Here is a 19752-nt window from a genome sequence, read left to right as displayed (position 1 = left end):
TTATCATAAGGTGAAAGGATAGCATGTGTAAACAGTGCCTGGCACATTGCAGGTCCTCACATCGAGGGAGTCCTGTTTCATCCCTCTGTCCTTGAGGGCCTGTCATTTTTATTTTATTTATATTTATTTATTTGTTTTTGAGAGGTAATCTCTGTCGCCCAGGCTGGAGTGCAGGGTGCAATTTCGGCTCACTGCAAGCTCTGCCTCCCGGGTTCAGGCAATTCCCCTGCCTCAGCCTCCCAAGTAGCTGGGATTACAGACGTGCACTAGACGCCTGGCTAATTTTTTTTTTTTTTTTTTTTTTTTTTTTTTTTTTAGTAGAGAAGAGATTTCACCATGTTGGCCACGCTGATCTCGAGCTCCTGACCTTAGGTTATCCACCTACCTCGGCCTCCCAAAGTGCTGGGATTACAGGCGTAAACCACTGCGCCTGGCCTGTGGACCTGCTATTTTAAGCACAGAGCAGGCACGCAGTGGAGGTCTGTGATTTGATATCCGAGATCTACCTGGTCCTCAGCAACATTCCCGAGAACAAAACTACTCATCCCCTCAGGCTTTTGGGACCACTTCTATTTCCACGCGTTGGCGGTGGACCCCGGGCTTGCTGGCGTTTGCAATCCATGTGTCTCCCCTGTGCGCAGCAGGAGGCAGGTGCATGGGTGTGGGCAGGGCCCCGCGGCATTCGTTCCTCGCCGCTGCCTCAGGATTGTGTGTGTACATAATTCAATCCCCGTGGGACTGGAGTCTGGCCTCACCGGCGGCTTGGCTGATTGGCTGTCACAGCTCTCCCCCGCCCTCCATACCCCCCGCGTCCCAGGTGGCTCAGGCCCCTGGGTGATTTCTGTTTACCACGAGAGCTTGTCCAAGTTGGGCTCCATCTCTGCCCTCGCTCCACTTTGGGGCCCCTGCCCGGCTGGGAAGCGGAGAGAAAGCCGGGCCCAGCCCTTCCTCGCCCTTCCCCTCCCCGCACCGCCCCCGGAGAGGTCGGGTAAGGGGGAAGGAGTGTGCGTGGGACTGGGAGCCCTGGGCCTGGGGGATCTGGCTGTCCCCATCCCGGTGCCTCGCGTGGACCCGGGAGTTCCAGCCGGTGGACTGGCTCCGGCGCCCTCCGCCCCGCGCCGTCGCTCTCGGGGTGACGGGCCCACCCCGGACTAGCAGCCAGAGGCTGGATCTCAGGGATGCCAGCTCAGCAAAAGCACAGGCGTGGAGGCTTCTCTCACAGGTGTTTCCCCACCCCCGCAGACGGCGATGACCCCCCAGCCCGCCGGACCCCCGGACGGGGGCTGGGGCTGGGTGGTGGTGGCCGTAGCCTTCACTGTGAACGGGCTGTCCTATGGGCTGCTGCGCTCGCTGGGCCTGGCCTTCCCTGACCTTGCCGAACACTTTGACCGAAGTGCCCAGGACACTGCGTGGATCAGCGCTCTCGCCCTGGCCGTGCAGCAGGCAGCCAGTGAGGGGGACCCTGAGGCGGGAGATGGGAACGGCGTGGAGGGGCTGCGAGTGGAGGAGGGATGGGAGACCCACGTGATTATCCAACAACCTGAGAAAGGGCTACCGGCTCTAGAAGAGTAAACCTTTAGGTCCAGGAAAGGAATCATTAGTTCGAGGGAGGCAAACAGCCAATGAGAAGTGTTGGAGAGGGTTTGGGGGCCCAGGGGCATGTCTTCCATTGACCCTGCCCCCTTCCAGGCCCCGTGGGCAGCGCCCTGAGCACGCGCTGGGGGGCACGCCCGGTGGTGATGGTTGGCGGTGTCGTCGCCTCGCTGGGCTTTGTCTTCTCGGCTTTCGCCAGCAGTCTGCTGCATCTCTACCTCGGCCTGGGCCTCGTCGCTGGTGAGGGAAGTGGGGTGCCCGCGTCGTTCAGGGTGAAGGTGGGGACCGGAGCTTGTTGGGACCTGCGGTAACGAACGAGGTGGGGCCTGGTGCGGAGGGTGGGGCTGGGAATGCAGGGGCGGGTGTCCCCAGGGCCAGCCTCATCTCCTCCCATTCATTCGCAGGCTTTGGCTGGGCCCTGGTGTTCGCCCCTACCCTGGGCACCCTCTCCCGATACTTCTCCCGCCGTCGAGTCTTGGCGGTGGGGCTGGCGCTCACCGGCAACGGGGCCTCTTCGGTGCTCCTGGCGCCCGCGGTGCAGCTTCTCCTCGACGCTTTCGGCTGGCGGGGCGCTCTGCTCCTCCTCGGCGCGGTCACCCTCCACCTCACCCCCTGCGGTGCCCTGCTGCTACCCCTGGCCCTTCCTGGAGACCCCCCAGCCCCACCGCGTAGCCCGCTAGCTGCCCTTGGCCTGGGTCTCTTCACACGCCGGGCCTTCTCAATCTTTGCTCTAGGCACAGCCCTGGTTGCCGGCGGGTACTTCGTTCCTTACGCTCACTTGGCCCCCCATGCTTTAGACTGGGGCCTAGGGGGTTACGGGGCAGCGCTGGTGGTGGCCGCGGCTGCGGTGGGGGATGCGGGTGCCCGGCTAATTTGCGGCTGGCTGGCAGACCAAGGCTGGGTGCCCCTCCCACGGCTGCTGGCCGTGTTCGGGGCTCTGACAGGGCTGGGGCTGTGGGTGGTGGGACTGGTGCCTGTGGCGGGGGGCGAAGAGGCCTGGGGGGGTCCCCTGCTGGCCGCAGCTCTGGCCTATGGGCTGAGCGCCGGGAGTTATGCCCCGCTGGTTTTCGGTGTCCTCCCTGGGCTGGTGGGCATCGAAGGTGTGGTGCAGGCCACGGGGCTGGTGTTGATGCTGATGAGCCTCGGGGCGCTCCTGGGCCCCCCTCTGTCAGGTAAGGACCTGAGCCTGTAGATCCACTTACAACTATCCTCTGCCCCTGGACTTCAAGGCTTCTGAATTCCTTTACTCATCCTCCCAGGCTTCCTAAGGGATGAGACTGGAGACTTCACCATTTCTTTCCTCGTGTCTGGCTCTTTGATCGTCTCCGGCAGCTTCATCTACATAGGGTTGCCCAGGGCGCTGCCTTCCTGTGGTCCAGCCTCCCCTCCAGCCATGCCTCCCCCAGAGAGTGGGGAGCTGCTTCCCACTCCCCAGGTTGTCTCACTCTCCCCAGGAGGCCCTCACCCCACTCTGGATACCACTTGCTGATTATTTTAGTGTTTGAGCCCCTCTCCCAATAAAGAATTTTTATTGGGTTTTCCTGAAACCTCCAACTGTTCACCAACCTAGGACCCTGAAAACATTCTACTTAAAACAGCCAGAAAGGCTGACTCAGACGAACAGCCTCCCAGAAGGCCCTGGGAATGAGGAAGGGTTACTGTCTGTCCAGCCAACCCCTTTTTCTTCGCCCAAGTCTTCGCTGTAATAGGGAAGCTTTGAGAAGTTGTCTGCCCGCCAGTTTCAGTTTGTTCCTGGGGCTGGGGGTAGGTTGCTCGTGGGTGCTATCTGCCCGGTCTTCATGTCTCTTACTCTAGTACCCACACCTCCCAGACTGACTCTCCCCTGCATTTCAATCTTCTTGCTCTGTCGCCCAGGCTGTAGTGCAGTGGTGCGATCTCGGCTCACTGCATCCTCTGCCTCCGGGTTCCAGCGATTCTCCTGCCTCAGCCTCCTGGGTAGCTGGGATTATCGGCGTGTGCCACCACACCTGGCTAATTTTTGTATTTTCAGTAGAGAAAAGGTTTCTCCATGTTGGCCAGGTTGGTCTCGAACTCCTGGCCTCAGGTGATCTGCCTGTCTCCGCCTCCCAAAGTGCTGGGATTACAAGCGTGAGCCACCAAGCCCGGCCTCAATCTCCTTCTATGGGCCTGAGGGAAATACAAGAATCGTAGGCCCAGACTTCAGCTTTATCTGCTCTTTCCAAAGCTATCTGCACATCTATACTGTGTCCTCAGCACTCTCTGTTTCTTTTCTAAGCCACAAGGATAATAGGGAAGAGGGAGGTATGCAGTGCGTTGGAGAGCAGAGTCCAGGGTTAAAATGCCCTGGGTCATCAGAGCTCCTGGCTACGCTCCCCCACTCCCGGGCATGACTCCATTCAGCCAGCCCAAGCATATGGGCCCCAGCTCATTGTGAGGTTGTGATTATTATCTAATTTTCTTATTTGATTTTATCTCAAAGGGACATTCTTGTTTCCCAAACATGAGTGTTCAGAGAAGAAACTTAGGAGGCAACACTAGAGATAGTATACAAAACATGATAAGTCTCTTGGCCTTTGATTTTCACAGTTGATTCACAGCTCAGTGAAGCAGGAACTCCTGGATGTTTAAAAACTCCTGGGTCCTTTAGAAAAGGTTAGGGGACTCAAGGAGGAGAAATAAGAGTCCTCAAGAAAATACAAGGGATTAGCACACACTTTGCAGGAGCCTCAGGCCTGCTCTAGGGGGATCTTAAGGCACTGTGGCTCTGTGGAGGCCAAGACGTGGCAACAGAAGACCTGGCGCTGTCACGCTCTGAGTTTCTGGGCCTGACCCTGTGGAGTTCAGTCCTCTTCCAGCTCTTCCTTGGGCAGGGGAACTTCAGTGTCCAGTGCTTCTGTTACAAGGTCCTGGGGCCTGGAGGTAGCAGCTGAGCAGCAGAAGAAGTGGGGCAGGGTGATAAGAACCCCACTCCCTGAAAGAAGGAAGGCTCCAGCCACCACGAAAGAAGCCGTATAGTTGCCGGTCACATCCCGGAGGTAGCCTAGGTCCAAGAGAGGAAAACAGATACACATGGGTGCTCTGTCTGCTGGGGCTGATAGCTCAAACACATTTTTGGGTGGAGGGAAGACTTCTCATCTCAGAGGAGTTGGAACTCCCATGGACTAGTTGGATAAACTTGAGAACTCTGGCTTCCCAAAAGGGCCTCAAAAGTTAATTTCAAGCCGGGCGCGGTGGCTCAAGCTTGTAATCCCAGCACTTTGGGAGGCCGAGGCGGGTGGATCACGACGTCGAGAGATCGAGACCATCCTGGTCAACATGGTGAAACCCCATCTCTACTAAAAATACAAAAAAATTTGCTGGGCATGGTGGCGCGTGCCTGTAATCCCAGCTACTCAGGAGGCTGAGGCAGGAGAATTGCCTGAACCCAGGAGGCGGAGGTTGCGGTGAGCCGAGATCGCGCCATTGCACTCCAGCCTGGGTAACAAGAGCGAAACTCCGTCTCAAAAAAAAAAAAAAGTTAATTTCAACTACCTCCCTGCCTTCAGAAAGGACCTCCAAACCACCTGCAGGTATCTGGAGATTCAGATGGAATCAGGCCTACTTGTGTCTTTCTTTCTGCCAACTGTGGCCTTTCTAAACCTTGAGTTAATAGGTAAGAGGAGATAAGGGTCTGAAAGTTCTGGCACTCTGAGCCAGCAGACCTTTGACCAGGTGCCTCAGACACCCAGATTAGGGCCCAGTGGGCCCAAGGTCAAGGTAGACACTGGAATGCTACATCTATGTCTGGCCAGGTTCTGCCAGGTCTTCTGAAAACCCAAGCTGTAGGTGCCCTGCCAAGGGTTCCACTTAGTTTCTCTTTGTCTTTGCACTCAGACTTTCTTGGCCCCACGTTCTTTGCCCCTTGGACCATTTCAGGGATGCTATGGTTGGCCATGCAGGCTGTGTACTGTACTACACCAGAGTACAGTATTTACATACACTGTAATGAGAATAGTAGCCTCCCCAGCCGGGTGTGGTGGCTCATGCCTGTAATCCCAGCTAATCCTAGCACTTTGGGAGGCTGAGGTGGACAGATCACCTCTAGGAGTTTGAGACCAGCCAGGCCACCATGGTGAAACCCTGTCTCTACTAAAAATACAAAAACTAGCTGGGTGCGGTGGCGTAAGCCTGTAATCCCAGCTACTCGGGAGGCTGAGGCAGGAGAATCGCTTGAAACCAGGAGGTGGAGGTTGCAGTGAGTTAAGATCATGGCACTGCACTCCAGCCTGGGCAACAGAGCAAGACTCCATTGCAAAAAAACAAACAAAAAAAAAAACAAAAAAAACCCACAACGAACCAAAATAGGCTCCCCTAGCTGTGCAACATGGCAGCCCTGATCCCCTAGAAACCCCATTCCACTTACCTGATAGGGGAGGTCCCAGCAGCCCCCCGATGCTCTCTATCATCTGCAACAGTCCCAGGCCACAGTAAATCCTTCTAGTCCCAACTAGTTCCGGCAGCACGGAGAAGGCCAGTGGGGCCAGCGCCCCTGATGTGAAGCCGTAGGCCACAGCCAGAGCCACTAGGGCTGTGGGAGCCCGAGCTACAGGGAACAGGGCTAGTGACACCCCAGTCAGGGTGGTCCAGAGCATCAGGAGTCGTGTCACGGGCCCTGGGACTGCGTCTCCTAGCCATCCGGAGGCCACACGCCCCACGAGGTCAGAAATAGCAGCAACTGAGAGGAGGAAGGCAGCAGGCAGTGGGTCCCAATCCAGGTCCTGGAGATGGGCCACCAAGTGGAGGTAGGGAATGAAGTAGCCAGTGTTGATCAGTGTGAGGGCAACAGTGTAACGGAGGAAGGGGCCATGATGGAGAAGGGAGGTGAGTTGGGCCCTGGGACCACCCACAGCAGGGTCCTCAGTCAGGGAGGGTGGCCGGAGGAGAGCACCACAGGCCACCAGGTGGAGGGAGATGGCAGACACCAGCAGTAGGGAACCCCGCCAGGCATAGCGGCTGAGCAGCCACTGGAAAAGGGGGGCAAATGCGAAGGAGGAGAGGCCCACGCCTGTCAGTGCCAGCCCGGTGGCCAGGGATCGACGGCGAGAGAAGTAACAGGACAGGCAGGCCAGGGTCGGAGCGAAGGTCAAGGCCCAGCCAGATCCTGTCAAAAAGGAAGAAGTGGGGTAAGGGACTCTTTTTTTTTTTTTTTTTTTAATTTTTTTTTTGCTCTGTTGCCCCCTGGGTTCAAGCAGTTCTCCTGTCTCTGCCTCCCAAGCAGATGGGATTACAGGCACATGCCACCACACCCAGCTAATTTTTTGTATTTTTTTTTTCAGTAGAGATGGGGTTTCGCCATATCGGCCAGGCTGGTCTCAAACTCGTGACATCATGATCCACCCGCCTCAGCCTCCCAAAGTGCTCACCGGCATGAGCCACTGTTCTGGTCGGGGTTAGGAACTCTTAGGGAGCTCAGGGCACCCGGTAATCCCCACATTGCGCAGCAGCAGAATGTAGTACTTAACTTGGCGTCCCACAGACCTGGGATACAGTCTTGGTTTGGACATTTTCTAGCTGTGTAACCTTGTATTTTACTTAACACTCCCAGCCTCAGCCTTCTCAACTGCAAAATGTAATAATACGCTTTTTGGGATTGTGAGGATTAGAGACAGAGTCTGTAAGGAAACTAGCACAGAACTTTGCAGTTAGACCTGGGCTCTACCATTTCTGGCGGTGTAACCTTCATTTGCCAAGTTGTATAAGATTTAAGGCATTTCCTCAGCTGTAAATAGAATAATGATATCGATTTCACAGTCACAGTACCCAGCACCATAGTATAGTAATTCTTCCTTTTACACTCCAGGCCAACTAGCCCTGGGCTTGTAAGTTGGTTTCATTTTTTTTCTTTTTCTTTTTTTGAGACAGAGTCTTGCTCTGCTGCCCAGACTGGAGTGCAGTGGTGCAATCTCAGCTCACTGCAACCTCCGCCTTCCAGTTCAAGGGATTCTTCTGTCTCAGTTTCCCCAGTAGCTGAGATTACAGGCATGTGCCACCACGCTCAGCTAACTTTTTGCATCTTTAGTAGAGACAGGGTTTCACCATGTTGGCCAAGCTGGTCTGGAACTCCTGACCTCAAGGGACCTGCCTGCCTCAGCCTCCCAAAGTGCTGGGATTACAGGCGTGAGCAGCCACGCCTGGCCGGTTTTCATCATCTTTGAATTTCCTAATTCCTCACCATGTTTGTCGGTTTAGCAACCGGCTAGGTTTCATCATCTTTGAATTTCCTAGTTTCTCACCACGTTTGTAGGTTTAGTCATTCCTTTTAAGATTTGCCTTCTGGGCACAGGTGCTAGCCAAACTTTCCCTCAGCCTCTCCCTGAACCTTTTGAAAGAAGCAGGTAGGAGGTGACCGTCTAGCCATCTAAAGCATTTGACTCTTCTGCCCTTGCGCAGGCTCTCACCTGACAGCAACCCAATACTCAGGTATAGGTGGGTCAAGGAGGTAGCAAAAGAGGCGAGCAGCATCCCCAGCGCAGCCAAGACGCCTCCAGTCATCACCACCGGCCTGGGCCCGAACTTCGTGCTCAGGGCACTGCCTACCGGGCCTGAGGAAGTGGAAGGGGCGTTGCGAGAAGATCTCGGGCGTCTCCCCGCTTGCATCTCCCACCCCTCGCCTTCCCCTTTCCGGTCCCCGCATTCCCTCTCCCTTCTGAGGGTCGAAGTCCGCCAGATCCAGGCACAGCACTCACTCCCAAACTGCTGCACCGCGATTCCTATGGAGACGATCCAGGAGATGCGCGATGCTTGCTCTTCAAACGCCGCCACGAACTCCACGAAGAAGACCCCAAAGGAGCGCAGCACGCCGAACACCAGCGCCGACTGGAAGAATGCCGAGAGTACCACCATCCAGCCCCAGCCCCCGTCGGGGGGCTCGGCCGCACGCACCATCTGGGCGGCAACAGGGCTGCTTGCTACCCGGAGCCTCTGCGGGAGCCGGGTTCCGGACGCCGCACCTCTGCACACGCACCCAGACAGCCAGGTGGCTCGGGGCCGAGAGGGTTTGGACAGGCAGGTAGAGAGGAAGGAGCCGACGAGGCGGCGAGAGGCCCATGCACCTTTTCCCAAGTGGGGGCGATGTACGACTGAAGACCAGGCCCGCGCTGGCCAGGCAGTGGGCTCCCGGGGGCGTGGTTCCCCGGGATCGGAGCTGAGTTAGTCCAGGCTGGCGCCGGATCGATCCCGACTCAGTGTTTGGCTGGGAGCCAGAGGGCGGACCTGCGCTTGGGCCACACCCCTGGGGCGCGCGGGTCTCGGTGTGGAAGATCTGTTTTATCGCTGGGGTGTCGGCGCCGGACCACCCGGGCCGACATCCCGGTCCAGAGCGAGCCAATCAGGACGCGGGCTCCCGGGCAGGGCGGGATTTAGGCTTTGTTGGGACCCGCGCGGGGAAAGGGCGCATGCGTAAGAAGGGGAGTTAGGAGGCCGACTGGGTTGGGCCCCACGTGATGCGGGGACTGCCAGGAAGCTCCCGGGGTGCTTCCGTCTCCCCTTCACCTAGCGGGCCGACTCATCCTCATTTTAGCAGCCAGACCCACACACGGAAGGGTTAGTGGTGGGTAAACTGGTTCTGGAGAGGAACGCACTGTCTTGCTTTGATGAGGTGTTCCGGAATTGCAAGGCCCTGTTGGGGGTAGGGGAGGGGATATGAGATGAGACTCAAGACTGAGTGTCTGTCCGAGCGCCCGAAGCTACTAACACGCAGCCCTGTCCACGCGCGTCTAGAGGCCTGGATCCCTGAGAAGTTCAAAGGCTCAGGGAAGAGAGAAGGGGAATCGGTTGGACTGCCAGCGTTCATTTCTGTAGTGGGAACTCGTTCTTGTCCTTCTGGTCCCACTAACAGGAAACCTACAGGTCACAGAGACCAAAAATAACTGAGGAGAGGAAGGGCGGCTGTAAGCTCACACAGGGCCCTGCCAACACCACCTACCTCTTCCTCACTGGCGCTGGAACTTTTTCCTCTGCCCTCTAGTAACAGCCACTTCCTAACCACCTTTTTTTTTTTGATCTCATGGTGGGAGAGACTAAAGAGACAAACTATGACCCTGGCCACTGGAGCAGTCAGCTCTCTCCTACCCAACTGGTCCTCAGGCCCCTAGCTAACACCGCCCAACGCCCCCCACCGCAGTCCTTCCCATTCTCCATAACACCAATGACTCGGATTTCCTGTTCCTTCATTATAAGCCAAGCTTCCTAGGCACATGCCTGTAGTCTCCCAGGTACTCAGGAGGCTGAGGCAGGAAAATCGCTTGAACCCAGGAGGCAGAGGTTGCAGTGAGCCGAGATTGTGCCACTGCACTCCAGCCTGGGTGACAGACAGCCCTAGACTTCGTCTCAAAAAAAAAAAAAAAAGAAAAAAGAAAGAAATATAGAAGTAAAAGCCATTCTGATGAGGTTTCAGATGGGACTGAAGAGCAAGGTATTGAAAACTAGAGTAAAGGCCATCCTTGTTAGGAACTGGCAAAGACCTTGGCTGAACTGTGTCCATGCCCGAGGACTGTATGGAAGGCTGAACTTGAGAGTGATGCACTAGGGTATCTGGCAGGCAGAAGAAATTTCTAACCAGCCAAACGCTGAGGCTGTGGTGTGGTTTCTTCTAACTGCTTATGGTGATCTCATAGAGAGTAGAGAAACAGAGTGGAAAAATTTGGAAAATTCTTGGCCTGGCCACGTGGTATGGTAGAGAATGAAAGAGCATTTTCAGGAGATGAATCCAAGGGTGTGGCCAAGCCACTGCTTGTCAAAGAAAAAGATTAACATGGGTGAAAGGGAGCCAGGTGCTATTCCTCAAGAAAATGAAGAAAGTCCCTGAGGTCATTCCAGAGCTAATTGAGGCTGGCCCTCCCATCACAGGCCCAGAAGCCTTGGAGGACAGAGGGTTTCAGGAGACAGGCCCACCATGGGTTCCACCACCCAGGGCTACCTCAGGACTCTGCTCCCTCATGCCCCAGTGTAACAGTCTGCGGCCCACCAGCCTGGTGGAGGCTTAAGTGGCCCCAGGTGTTGCTTGTACTGAAGCTCCAGAAGGTGCAAATCATAGACCTTGGCTGCATCCTTGTGGTGCTAATTCTGCAGTCTTGCAGAATGTAAGAGCTGTGAAGGCTTGGCAGACCCCACGCAGGTTGCAAAGGATGTTGTTCAAAGCCTAGGGGCCCGGGCAGAGACTTGTCACAGGGGCAGAGCCACTAGAGAGCGCCCCCACCAGAGCAATGACCAACAGAAACGTGATAGTGAAGTTGCCTCTGAGAGTGCCTGCCAGGACAATGCCTATTGGAATTGGGCAAGTGAGGTCACTGCAGAGTCCCCACTGGGGTAATCCCTGGTGGAGCCATAGGACCAAGGCCAGTGCATGCAGTCCTCAGTAGGGCAATGCCCAGTGGAGCTGTGGGAGCGGGACCACCACTGGGCCCCCAGAACTTCAGAGTCACAGGCAGTATGCAGTCCCAGGAAAGCTTCAGGCACCAGACTCCAGCCCACTCACCAAAGTTATAGGGGCTGGGTTGCTTAAAGCCTTGGGGATCCAACCTCCACCCTGTGTCAGAAGATACCACATGTAGTCAAAAAAGATTATTCTCTACCTTTAAAATATAATGTTGACCGGGCGCAGTGGCTCACACTTGTAATCCCAGCACTTTAGGAGGCTGAGGAGGGCAAATCACAAGGTCAGGAGTTTGAGACCAGCCTGGCCAACACAGTGAAACCCCATCTCTACTAAAAATACAAAAATTAGTTGGGTGTGGTGGCAGGCATCTCTAATCCGAGCTAATTGGGAGGCTGAGGCAGAAGCATCGCTTGAACCCGGGAGGCAGATGTTGCAGTGAGCCGAGATTGTTCCACTGCACTCCAGCCTGGGTGACAAGCGAGACTCAAGCCCCCGGCCCCCCAGCCAAACGATGTAATGTTGGCTCTGCTGGGTTTCAGACTTTCTTGGGGGCCTGTTTCACCCCTTTCTTCTTGACTATTTCTCCCTTTTGGAATAGGAATGTGTACACTATGCCTGTTCCCATCATTGTATCTTGGAAGCGGGTAACTGGTTTTGATTTCACTAACACAGATGAGACTTTGATGCTGCAGTGAGTTAAGACTTTGGGATTATGGGGAGGGAATGAATGTATGTGAGGACAGGAGTTTTGGGGACCCAGGGGCAGAATGCTATAGTTCGTGTCTCCTCCAGAAATTCATATGTAAACTTTTAGTCCTCAACATGACAGTATTGAGAGCTGGGGCTTTTATTATTTATTTATTTATTAATTTATTTTATTTTTATTTTTTGAGACGGAGTTTCGCTCGTTACCCAGGCTGGAGTGCGATGGCGCGATCTCGGCTCACTGCAACCTCCACCTCCCGGGTTCAGGCAATTCTCCTGCCTCAGCCTCCTGAGTAGCTGGGATTACAGGCACGTGCCACCCTGCCCAGCTAATTTTTTGTATTTTTAGTAGAGATGGGGTTTCACCATGTTGACCAGGATGGTCTCGATCTCTTGACCTCGTGATCCACCCGCCTTGGCCTCCCAAAGTGCTGGGATGACAGGCTTGAGCCACCGTGCCCGGCCAGAGAGCTGGGGCTTTTAAGAGATGATTGGCTCCTGAGTGCTCTGTCATTCATGGATAATGGGTTATCATGGGAAGGGAACTGGTGGCTTTACAGGAAGATGGAGAGAGACCTGAGCTGGCAGTGTTTGCATACTTGCCACCCCCCATGTGATATCCCGTGCTGCAGAGAGCCCCCACCAACCAGAAGACCATCACCAGATGTGGCCACTTGACCCTGGGCAAAATTTTCAGTGTCCGTAACTGTAAGAAATACGTTCCTTTTCTTTATAAATTGCTCAGCTTCAGGTATTCTGTAATAAGCAACTGAAAATGGACTAAGACAACCACGAACTTTCAGTGTTGGAGGGAGTTGCAGAGATTATGTTAACTAACTTTTCACAGATGAGGAATTGGAAGGCCCCGAGGAAGGTAACATCAGAATCGACCTCTGCCTGTGGGGCAGAACAGAGATATGCACCCAGCAACACAAAGGACAGGGGAAAGGGTGGGAGAGATGCATGCACTGGACCAGGGATAGATTCAGGATCCCCTTGCTGCGGGAAGGTGGGCTGGCATATTGGTTCCAACTCTCTTCTCAGTGCCACCTCCAGCCGCTGTGGTCCTTAGGGGACCCAAATCCTAGCCCTTTGCCTTGGTGGTGGAGGCATGGCCGAGAATTAAGATCCCCCTCACAGATGCATGCCCCAGCCTCTTGGTATTATTAGCGGCTTCCTGGTTTCTCCCTGCCGCCTCCACACCTCAGGCAGGAAGTGACTTCAGAGCGGCAGGATGCAGGTGGCTCCGGAGAAACTTCATGAAGTCACTAGTTCCTACACAATGAGCAGGAAGGCAAGGGCAGGGAAGGGGACAACGAGGAATATTTCAAATGTCTGGTGGGACAGGACAGGGGAACGGTACAGAATCCAAGATGTTATCCAGGAGGAAGAGCTCTCTTCCCTTGTCCCCAAGCACCCCTCCACTCCCTCACCAGGCAAGAACCCAGGACACAGCAGGCAGCACAGAAAGGCTTCTTTATTCCATCCAATCTGCTAAATAGAAACCGTGGTTCCTTCTTACATACTCCTCTACCTTCCCTTCTTCCTTCTTTAATTCTGCAATGGGGGCCACAGGTGGAGGGCTATTGCCTTAGGGATACCAGAGCAGCTTTCTCACTAGTCCCCAGGTGAGAGCCACTAGTACTGACTTCTCGTTTAAGTTCTCCCCCGGAAATTCAAAAGCGCTTCTTACTTTTCACCCTTGTCCCATAATCAAATAGGCCCCAGGGCAGCTAGGGGCAGAACTATAAATCAAGGCTTCAGCGCGTCTTCTAACACTTCAGAGACTCCACCCATTCAAGAGACAATCCCATTCCTAACTTTCTACCCACCTGGCCTACACCAGAAACTGCACCCCTCAGCCAACCCCTTAATCCTACCTGAAACTTGGTCAACTAGAACAAGCCTTTGGCCTATCAGTTAGTCAATCTTTTAAATCTGTAATGCCAACAATAATCTCAACCAAACTAAAGCAAACCCAGAATGGAACTCAGCCCTTTTTCTTTTCCTATGGAAGGTTCTAATGCATTCACTGGTTCTGGACAGGAATGCAGTGATGGGAAGACCAGGTCACAGACCCAGCTTTTCTAAGGTAAGGTTACAAAGCACCGTCACTTTCTAGAGACAAAGAAGGTTCTGGCATCTGGACACTTGCCAGAAGATGTCCAAAACCCAGTAAAGGAAGAAGGGGTTCAACTCAGTAGAGAGAACCCCAATTAACATTCAAACCCAGATGCCTCCGTAGTATAGGCTGGGTCAAGACTCTTTACCATCTAATCCAGGTAAAGAGTTTCATGATTCTTCCCTAGGTCATAACATTCATAGAGAGTGGACAGAGTCAGAAAAGGTCACATCATCTCTGATAAGGAATTTCTGATCTCTCCCCCATGGAGCGATCAACTCAGTGCTAAGAACAGGCCCCCTGTGGGGGGATGACGGGCTCAACTTAAGCCCTGCTGGGGCTCTACCATGACAGATGGATACAGCAGCGCCAAACCCAAGTGCCCACATTAATCGGACAGTTTAGGTTCTGGACTATCTTGCAGAAAAAACTGCCGGCCTCTACCTGGAGTGATAGGGAATCCCCCGCACCCACAGCCTCTAGGTCGCATTTATTATTATCTCCATTTTAGGCTCAACACAATGGTTCCTATCACTCTTGAAGAACAGAGACATGTCTACATCCATTTCTAGCCTGCCAGAGAACCTACAACATCCAGAATACCAGAGAGGGTTCCTGACCCAGTTCCACAATCCCACGTGCTCCCAGAGCTGCCCTAGAACAAATAAAGGTTCCAGACCTAGAATTAGAGGGGCAGGACACAGAGAACCCCTTTTTCCATTTTAAACAAACTAACAAGCAAACAGGAGAAAGAACAATTCTAAAGATTAAAGTTATGACAGAAATAATATAAAACACCCAAGCCAAAGGAGCGAGCCAAGGGCTAGGAATCTCTGCCAGCAGAGCTGTGACCTCACCTTCTGTGTTCCAGGTCACTTTTGATCACACTTGTGGAAGACGGAAGTGAGACATGGAACAGAATGAAGGTCCTGGTGCCACCCAAAGGCCTCAATAAATTATATTTACAGATAAACCGAATGCAGCGGGGGCCACAGGTGGAGGGCTATTCCCTTAGGGAGACCAGAACCTCCCATCTCTCCCCTCGCCCGGCCCCTAGCTAGCTCTGTCCTCAGGAACAATCTGGCTCGTGGGGAAGAGGTTTTGACCAGCAAAACGGAGGCAGATCTAGCCGGGATCCGCCACCCCTGCTCTCCCCAGCGAGAAATTCAGATGGTGGCAATTTCTGATACCAAAGTGGCCTTGCACACCCCCATGCCTAAGCCTGATAGGGAAGCAAGGCCTGAGCCTGCAGCTTTCCCCGCTACAGGAAGCAAGTGGGGTCTGGACCTGCGCTCAGCTAGGGCCCCCCAAGAATGTGGTAGTGCACTTTGGTGTTGGTAGCAGCTCCGTGTTTCTGGCGCAGATGCAGCCGCAGTTGACTCTTGTGCCGGAAATGCAGGCCACAGGGGTCGCACTGTGGGAGGACAGCCAGGTCAGGGCCTGCCCCATCCACAAGCACCTTTTAGGTGTTGGAGGGTGGGGTGCTGTCCAGCTCTCCCGGGTGAGAACTGTCCAGGGGAAGGTGAGCTCTTTGACTCTCACATCCTGCCAAATCCTCAGGTGTGGCTGAGGGGCCAGGCCCCACCTTAGCAGAGGTTTTCCCACTTGTTAGCTCCTCTCTGAGAAAACAGTACCCAGCTGAGGAGCGTAACTTCTATACCTGTCCACCCCCCTTCCCAGCCTCCACCCCTTATTTGCTTGGACTCTTCAGCCTCTGCCCATTTCTAAGAGATCTGGGGACAGCAAGGCCTGCGCCTCTCGGAGCCCACCCCCAGGCAAAGGAGAGGTTATTCTAAGGCACTGGGCAGGCCAGGTCGGGTACCCACGTGGTAAGGCTTCTCGCCGGTGTGGATGCGGACGTGGCTCTTGAGGGTCTGTAGGTGGCGGAAGCGGGTCCCGCAGGTAGGGCAAGGATAGGGCTTCTCCCCTGTGTGGATCAGCACGTGCGCCCGCAGATGTGCCACCTGGGAGGGTGGAGATTCCAAGTCATGTTTCTGGGAGAGACAGAAGAACCCTCCGTACTGGCCCTTCCCGCGTCTTGCAGGTTTGCCTTTGAGGCCGCTGGGAGGCTGGTTTCGTACCTGCACAAAGCGTGAGCCGCACGTCTCACACTTATAGGGCTTCTCTCCCGAATGGATGCGGCTGTGTGTTTTCAGGTTTGCTGGCCGGTTAAAACGGGCTCCGCAGATTGAGCAGTGGTAAGGCTTTTCCCCTGGAGGTAGGGAAGATGGGAGGTCAGGCAATTTGCCCAAGGACAGCTGTGGGCTTGAATGCCAGGGCCCTCTCCTCCTCTACCTGTGTGCACTGTGCGGTGACTGGCCAGGTTGCCCTTGTAGCGGAAGGAAGACCGGCAGAGCTGACATTTATAGGGTTTGTCTTCATCCCCAGGAACCAAGGGGTCCAGCCCCGATGAGCACCCAGCCACAGCCTCACAGTTCTGGCAGCTGAAAAATTCACTTCCTGGCAAGGGGTGTGGGTAACGGCAACCATAGTAATTAATGAAGGCTGTCTAGGTACTAGTGAATCCTCAGGCCACATTGCAGCTTTCGTTTTCTCAATTATTGTTAAGACTTCTGGGACTGATTTGACTTGCTTGAGGCCAAATAAGATAGTAAGATGAGCCATATCTGACTCCATATCTGTCCGCTTCCAGAGTACTCAGCTAATCTATTCAATAGCAGTGGTGGTGGCTGGGCGAGGTGGCTCACGCCTGTGATCCCAGCACTCTGGGAGGCTGAGGCACGTGGATCACGAATGAGGTCAAGAGAACGAGACCATCCTGGCCAACATGGTGAAACCCTGTTTCTACTAAGAATATAAAAATTAGCAAGGTGTGGTGGCGTATGCCTGTAGTCCCAGCTACTTGGGAGGCTGAGGCAGGAGAATAGCTTGAACCCAGGAGGTGGAGGTTGCAGTGAGCCGAGACTGTGCCACTGCACTCCAGCCTGGTGAGAGAGTGAGATTCCGTCTCAAAAAAGAAAAAAGAAAAAAAAAAAAAAAAAAAAAGTGGTGGTAGGTGGAGGCCCCTGCTAATGGGAGGAGGTTTCTGTTTCTCCATTTTTCTTTTGAGACAGGGTCTTGCTGTGTTGCCTGTGCTGGAGTGCAGTGATGTGATATTGGCTCACTGCAGTCTCCACTTCCTGGGTTCAAGCAATCCTTTCACTTTAGCCTCCTGAGTAGCTGGGACTACAGGTGTATACCACCATGCCTGGCTAATTTTTATTTGTATTTTTAGTAGAGACCAGGTCTTACCATGTTGTCCAGGCTGGCCTCGAGCTCCTGGGTTCAAGTGATCCTCCTGCATTGGCCTCCCAAAGTGCTGGCATTAGAGGCATGAGCCACCGTGCCTGGCTAAAATCTCCTCCTCACTTGTACCCCTCTGGATGACAGCTTGCAAGACAGTCCCTGACAAGCTTTGGGCTGAACATTCAGCCCCGAAAGGGGATAGGCCAGAAATCCTCAAACTTTGCTGCTCATTGGAAGCTCTTGGGGAGCTTTTAAAAAATGCTGATGACTCGTTCCCATGTCCAGATATTTCAATCTATGGAGCATGACCTGGGTGGTGGGAGTTTAAAAGCTTCCTAGGTGATTCTAATTTGTAGTAAAGTTTAGGAACCATTGGAATAGGCCTTTCTGGGGAGCTTTTTCGCTGCAAGCTTGCCTGGAGCAGTCATGGGAGAAAAGGCAGGAGAGAATTGCTCTTACCTGGTAAGAATGAACGCGCTCGCTCAGAGGGGGATCCAGAGGTCTCTTGAGCCTGGGCCATGAGGAGGTGGGGGGTACTGGCAGGAGCCCCACATTTGAACTGCACAGTGGCAGCAGCTGGGGAGAGCCTAGGCAGATGGCAAGGCCCAGAGGAAAGGGTTAAAAGTGATTGTATGGACAGCGGGAGTGGACAGGAAAGTGGGGGAATCGCTCCCAGGAAATTTGGAGCCAAAGTCCTGCCCTCTGGGGCTGAGCCAAGACTGACCAATAAACTACGTACATTGTACTGCCAAAGTACCACCCTGCTGGATCAACCTGGTCCCTGGCCAACTCCCTAAGGTGGGATAGTGTCTCTGAAACCCACCCCGTCTCCTTTCCTCCTGACCACGAAGGCCCAATGGCTCTGTCTCCTGGCTGAGGCCAGCTCTGACAAATCCTTGAGGTTCTAGACTCTGTACCTGCTCTGGGGACCAGGAATGGGTCCTTCTTCACTGCTGCTGCCGCCGCTGCTGCTGCTGGAGGCCTCATCTCCACTGGGGAGCCTGGCTTGGGGGCAAGGTTGACCAGAACTCCTCTCCCCCACTAGGCTCCCTGCTTGGGAGGCCTGAGAGTTTAGCACGATGTACTTGTACTTTTTCCAGTTGCAGGCTTTGGGGTCTGGGCTGGCTGGACTGGGGGCGCCTTGACGGCAGCTTCGAGATTCAGTAGGTGGGTCTGGGTGTCCTTCAGAGCGCCTGGGACTGCCTGGTGGAGGGGCTGTTGGGGGTGTCGGGGGTTCTGCTTCCAGAGGCCGCAGGGAGATGCCCAGAGGTTCATAGCTGAGGAAAGTGTGATCAACCTTAGTGCCATCTCCCAGTCTCTGCCTTTGCCCTTAACAGCTGGGGCACCACCTCACCCACAGAGAACGCCGACCCAGGCTCTCACCTGGCCTGGATGAAGCGGTGGCATGCCTGGACCACGTGCTCCATCTGCAAATAGGTGGCAGCGGCAAGGACTGCTGGTGCAGTGGCCGGAGAGAGGCGCAGGCGAGAAGTGTACATGAAGTCCAGGAGAGGGGCGAAGCCTCTGGCTTCGGGGCCCCCGGGCAGAGAGAGCACGTCCACGCCGACTCCCGCACGGCCCCGGAAGATTGAATAGAAAAAGCCACTGCAAAGAGAGCAGATGGGTCTATTAGGGGCTGGGGAAGCAAGGGAGGCACTAGCCGTGTTAGGAAGCCCCGCCCCCTGAAGAAGTTCCACCTCCTCACGATCACCCCGCCCCCAATTCTGGGACTCGGTCTCCTGCTTCTGGAAGACTTGGCTTAGGATTCCCGCTCCACGGCCGTCGGGCCCCGCCCCTTTCCCATTTGGCCCCGCCCCCGCCGCAGGCCCCACCCCTCGAACCTGCAGGCGATGAGAACTGCCTTGTGTGCCCGGAGGGGTTGCCCGCCAACCAGTAGCGTGACGTCAGTGAGGATCCCGCGCAGGCGCAGCTCGTTGAGGTTGCCCAGCACGTCGGAGGAGTGGCGAGTGAACTCGCGGACGTAGCCCAGCGCTCCCTCCGGGGCGGCGGGGGAACCCATAGCGATGCAGGCCTGCAGAGGCCGTGGAAAGTGCGCTCGATCCAGGCAGTCCTAGGACGCCTTCCCTCGTCTGTTTGCCTTTTCCTTCCGAGGTGCAGTTAGAGCCCGGGCCTCCAGCCCCTAGCCCCGGCACATGCAGCCTTCCTCCTAATTCTTCTTGCTCATTCTGCCCTCCACGACACCATCGCTCGCTTGCCTCTTCCAGATCCCACAGCGCTTGGAGCCAGTTGAAGGTTCCACTCCGCTGCGTCGTTGTTGAGCGTGGGGAATCCCGCGTCCAGCACCCTGGGTTCGACTCCCAGCGCCCCTCCAGCACCGCCACTTCCCTCTGCTCGCCTGCGTCCCAGCGTCCGAGCCTACCTAGAGACCTCACGGCCTGCCGTCCACACACCTCCAAATCCCAGCCGAAGCGCCCTTCCCCGAACGACGGAATTCTGCGACTCCGGTCTAGTCCCCAGTCCCTAGCGTAGCCCAATTTCTGGGACTCAGGCTTGCTACCATCCACAAGCCCCAACGCTCTTCGGGGGCCCAGCAGTCTGGCTCCCTCAGTCTCTCGTTCCTACCCCCGTCCCGCAGGGGCCGCGACTTCTCTTCTTTAGGGGGGCGGGGTCTCTCTCCCCTCTTGGCCTCGGCTCCTTTATCTGGCCGGGATGTCGGGGGCGGGGGTGG

The 19752-nt window shown here is 55.1% G+C and overlaps 3 protein-coding genes across 8 annotated transcripts; 1 reads left to right on the top strand and 2 right to left on the bottom strand.

The window, feature by feature from the left end:
- The first annotated feature begins 703 nt into the window (after positions 1–703).
- Positions 704–3140, top strand: SLC16A11 (solute carrier family 16 member 11). 3 transcript variants are annotated; one of them, XM_039476534.1, is made up of 5 exons: positions 704–988; positions 1243–1450; positions 1690–1833; positions 1998–2765; positions 2853–3140. In XM_039476534.1, exons 2-5 carry the CDS (start codon positions 1249–1251, stop codon positions 3080–3082), a joined length of 1344 nt encoding a protein of 447 aa, XP_039332468.1. In that variant the 5' UTR covers positions 704–988; positions 1243–1248; the 3' UTR covers positions 3083–3140. The 3 variants fall into 3 exon arrangements, with proteins under 3 accessions (XP_039332468.1, XP_074244209.1, XP_003929178.2); XM_074388108.1 differs by lacking the exons at positions 704–988; positions 1243–1450 and adding an exon at positions 996–1222; XM_003929129.4 differs by lacking the exon at positions 704–988 and having other exon boundaries at positions 996–1450.
- Positions 3141–4116: 976 nt separating this feature from the next.
- SLC16A13 (solute carrier family 16 member 13) lies at positions 4117–9069 on the bottom strand. 3 transcript variants are annotated; one of them, XM_003929128.4, is made up of 4 exons: positions 8301–9014; positions 8013–8156; positions 5978–6715; positions 4117–4615 (listed from the first exon to the last, which is right to left on the bottom strand). In XM_003929128.4, exons 1-4 carry the CDS (start codon positions 8497–8499, stop codon positions 4416–4418), a joined length of 1281 nt encoding a protein of 426 aa, XP_003929177.1. In that variant the 5' UTR covers positions 8500–9014; the 3' UTR covers positions 4117–4415. The 3 variants fall into 3 exon arrangements, with proteins under 3 accessions (XP_003929177.1, XP_074244207.1, XP_074244206.1); XM_074388105.1 differs by lacking the exon at positions 4117–4615 and having other exon boundaries at positions 5057–6715; positions 8301–9064; XM_074388106.1 differs by lacking the exons at positions 4117–4615; positions 8013–8156 and having other exon boundaries at positions 5056–6715; positions 8301–9069.
- A 2382-nt stretch (positions 9070–11451) lies between these two features.
- On the bottom strand, positions 11452–19752 carry BCL6B (BCL6B transcription repressor). 2 transcript variants are annotated; one of them, XM_010339753.3, is made up of 8 exons: positions 18905–19750; positions 18447–18668; positions 17981–18340; positions 17523–17650; positions 16113–16277; positions 15899–16029; positions 15644–15781; positions 11456–15231 (listed from the first exon to the last, which is right to left on the bottom strand). In XM_010339753.3, the coding sequence occupies exons 1-8, from the start codon at positions 19081–19083 to the stop codon at positions 15115–15117; spliced, it is 1440 nt and encodes a 479-aa protein (XP_010338055.1). In that variant the 5' UTR covers positions 19084–19750; the 3' UTR covers positions 11456–15114. The 2 variants fall into 2 exon arrangements, with proteins under 2 accessions (XP_074244208.1, XP_010338055.1); XM_074388107.1 differs by lacking the exon at positions 16113–16277 and having other exon boundaries at positions 11452–15231; positions 18905–19752.

The sequence above is a fragment of the Saimiri boliviensis genome, chromosome 17, assembly GCF_048565385.1.
Source record: "Saimiri boliviensis isolate mSaiBol1 chromosome 17, mSaiBol1.pri, whole genome shotgun sequence".
NCBI classification, from domain to species: Eukaryota; Metazoa; Chordata; class Mammalia; order Primates; family Cebidae; genus Saimiri; species Saimiri boliviensis.
This window is presented reverse-complemented; position numbering and strand designations above follow the sequence as displayed.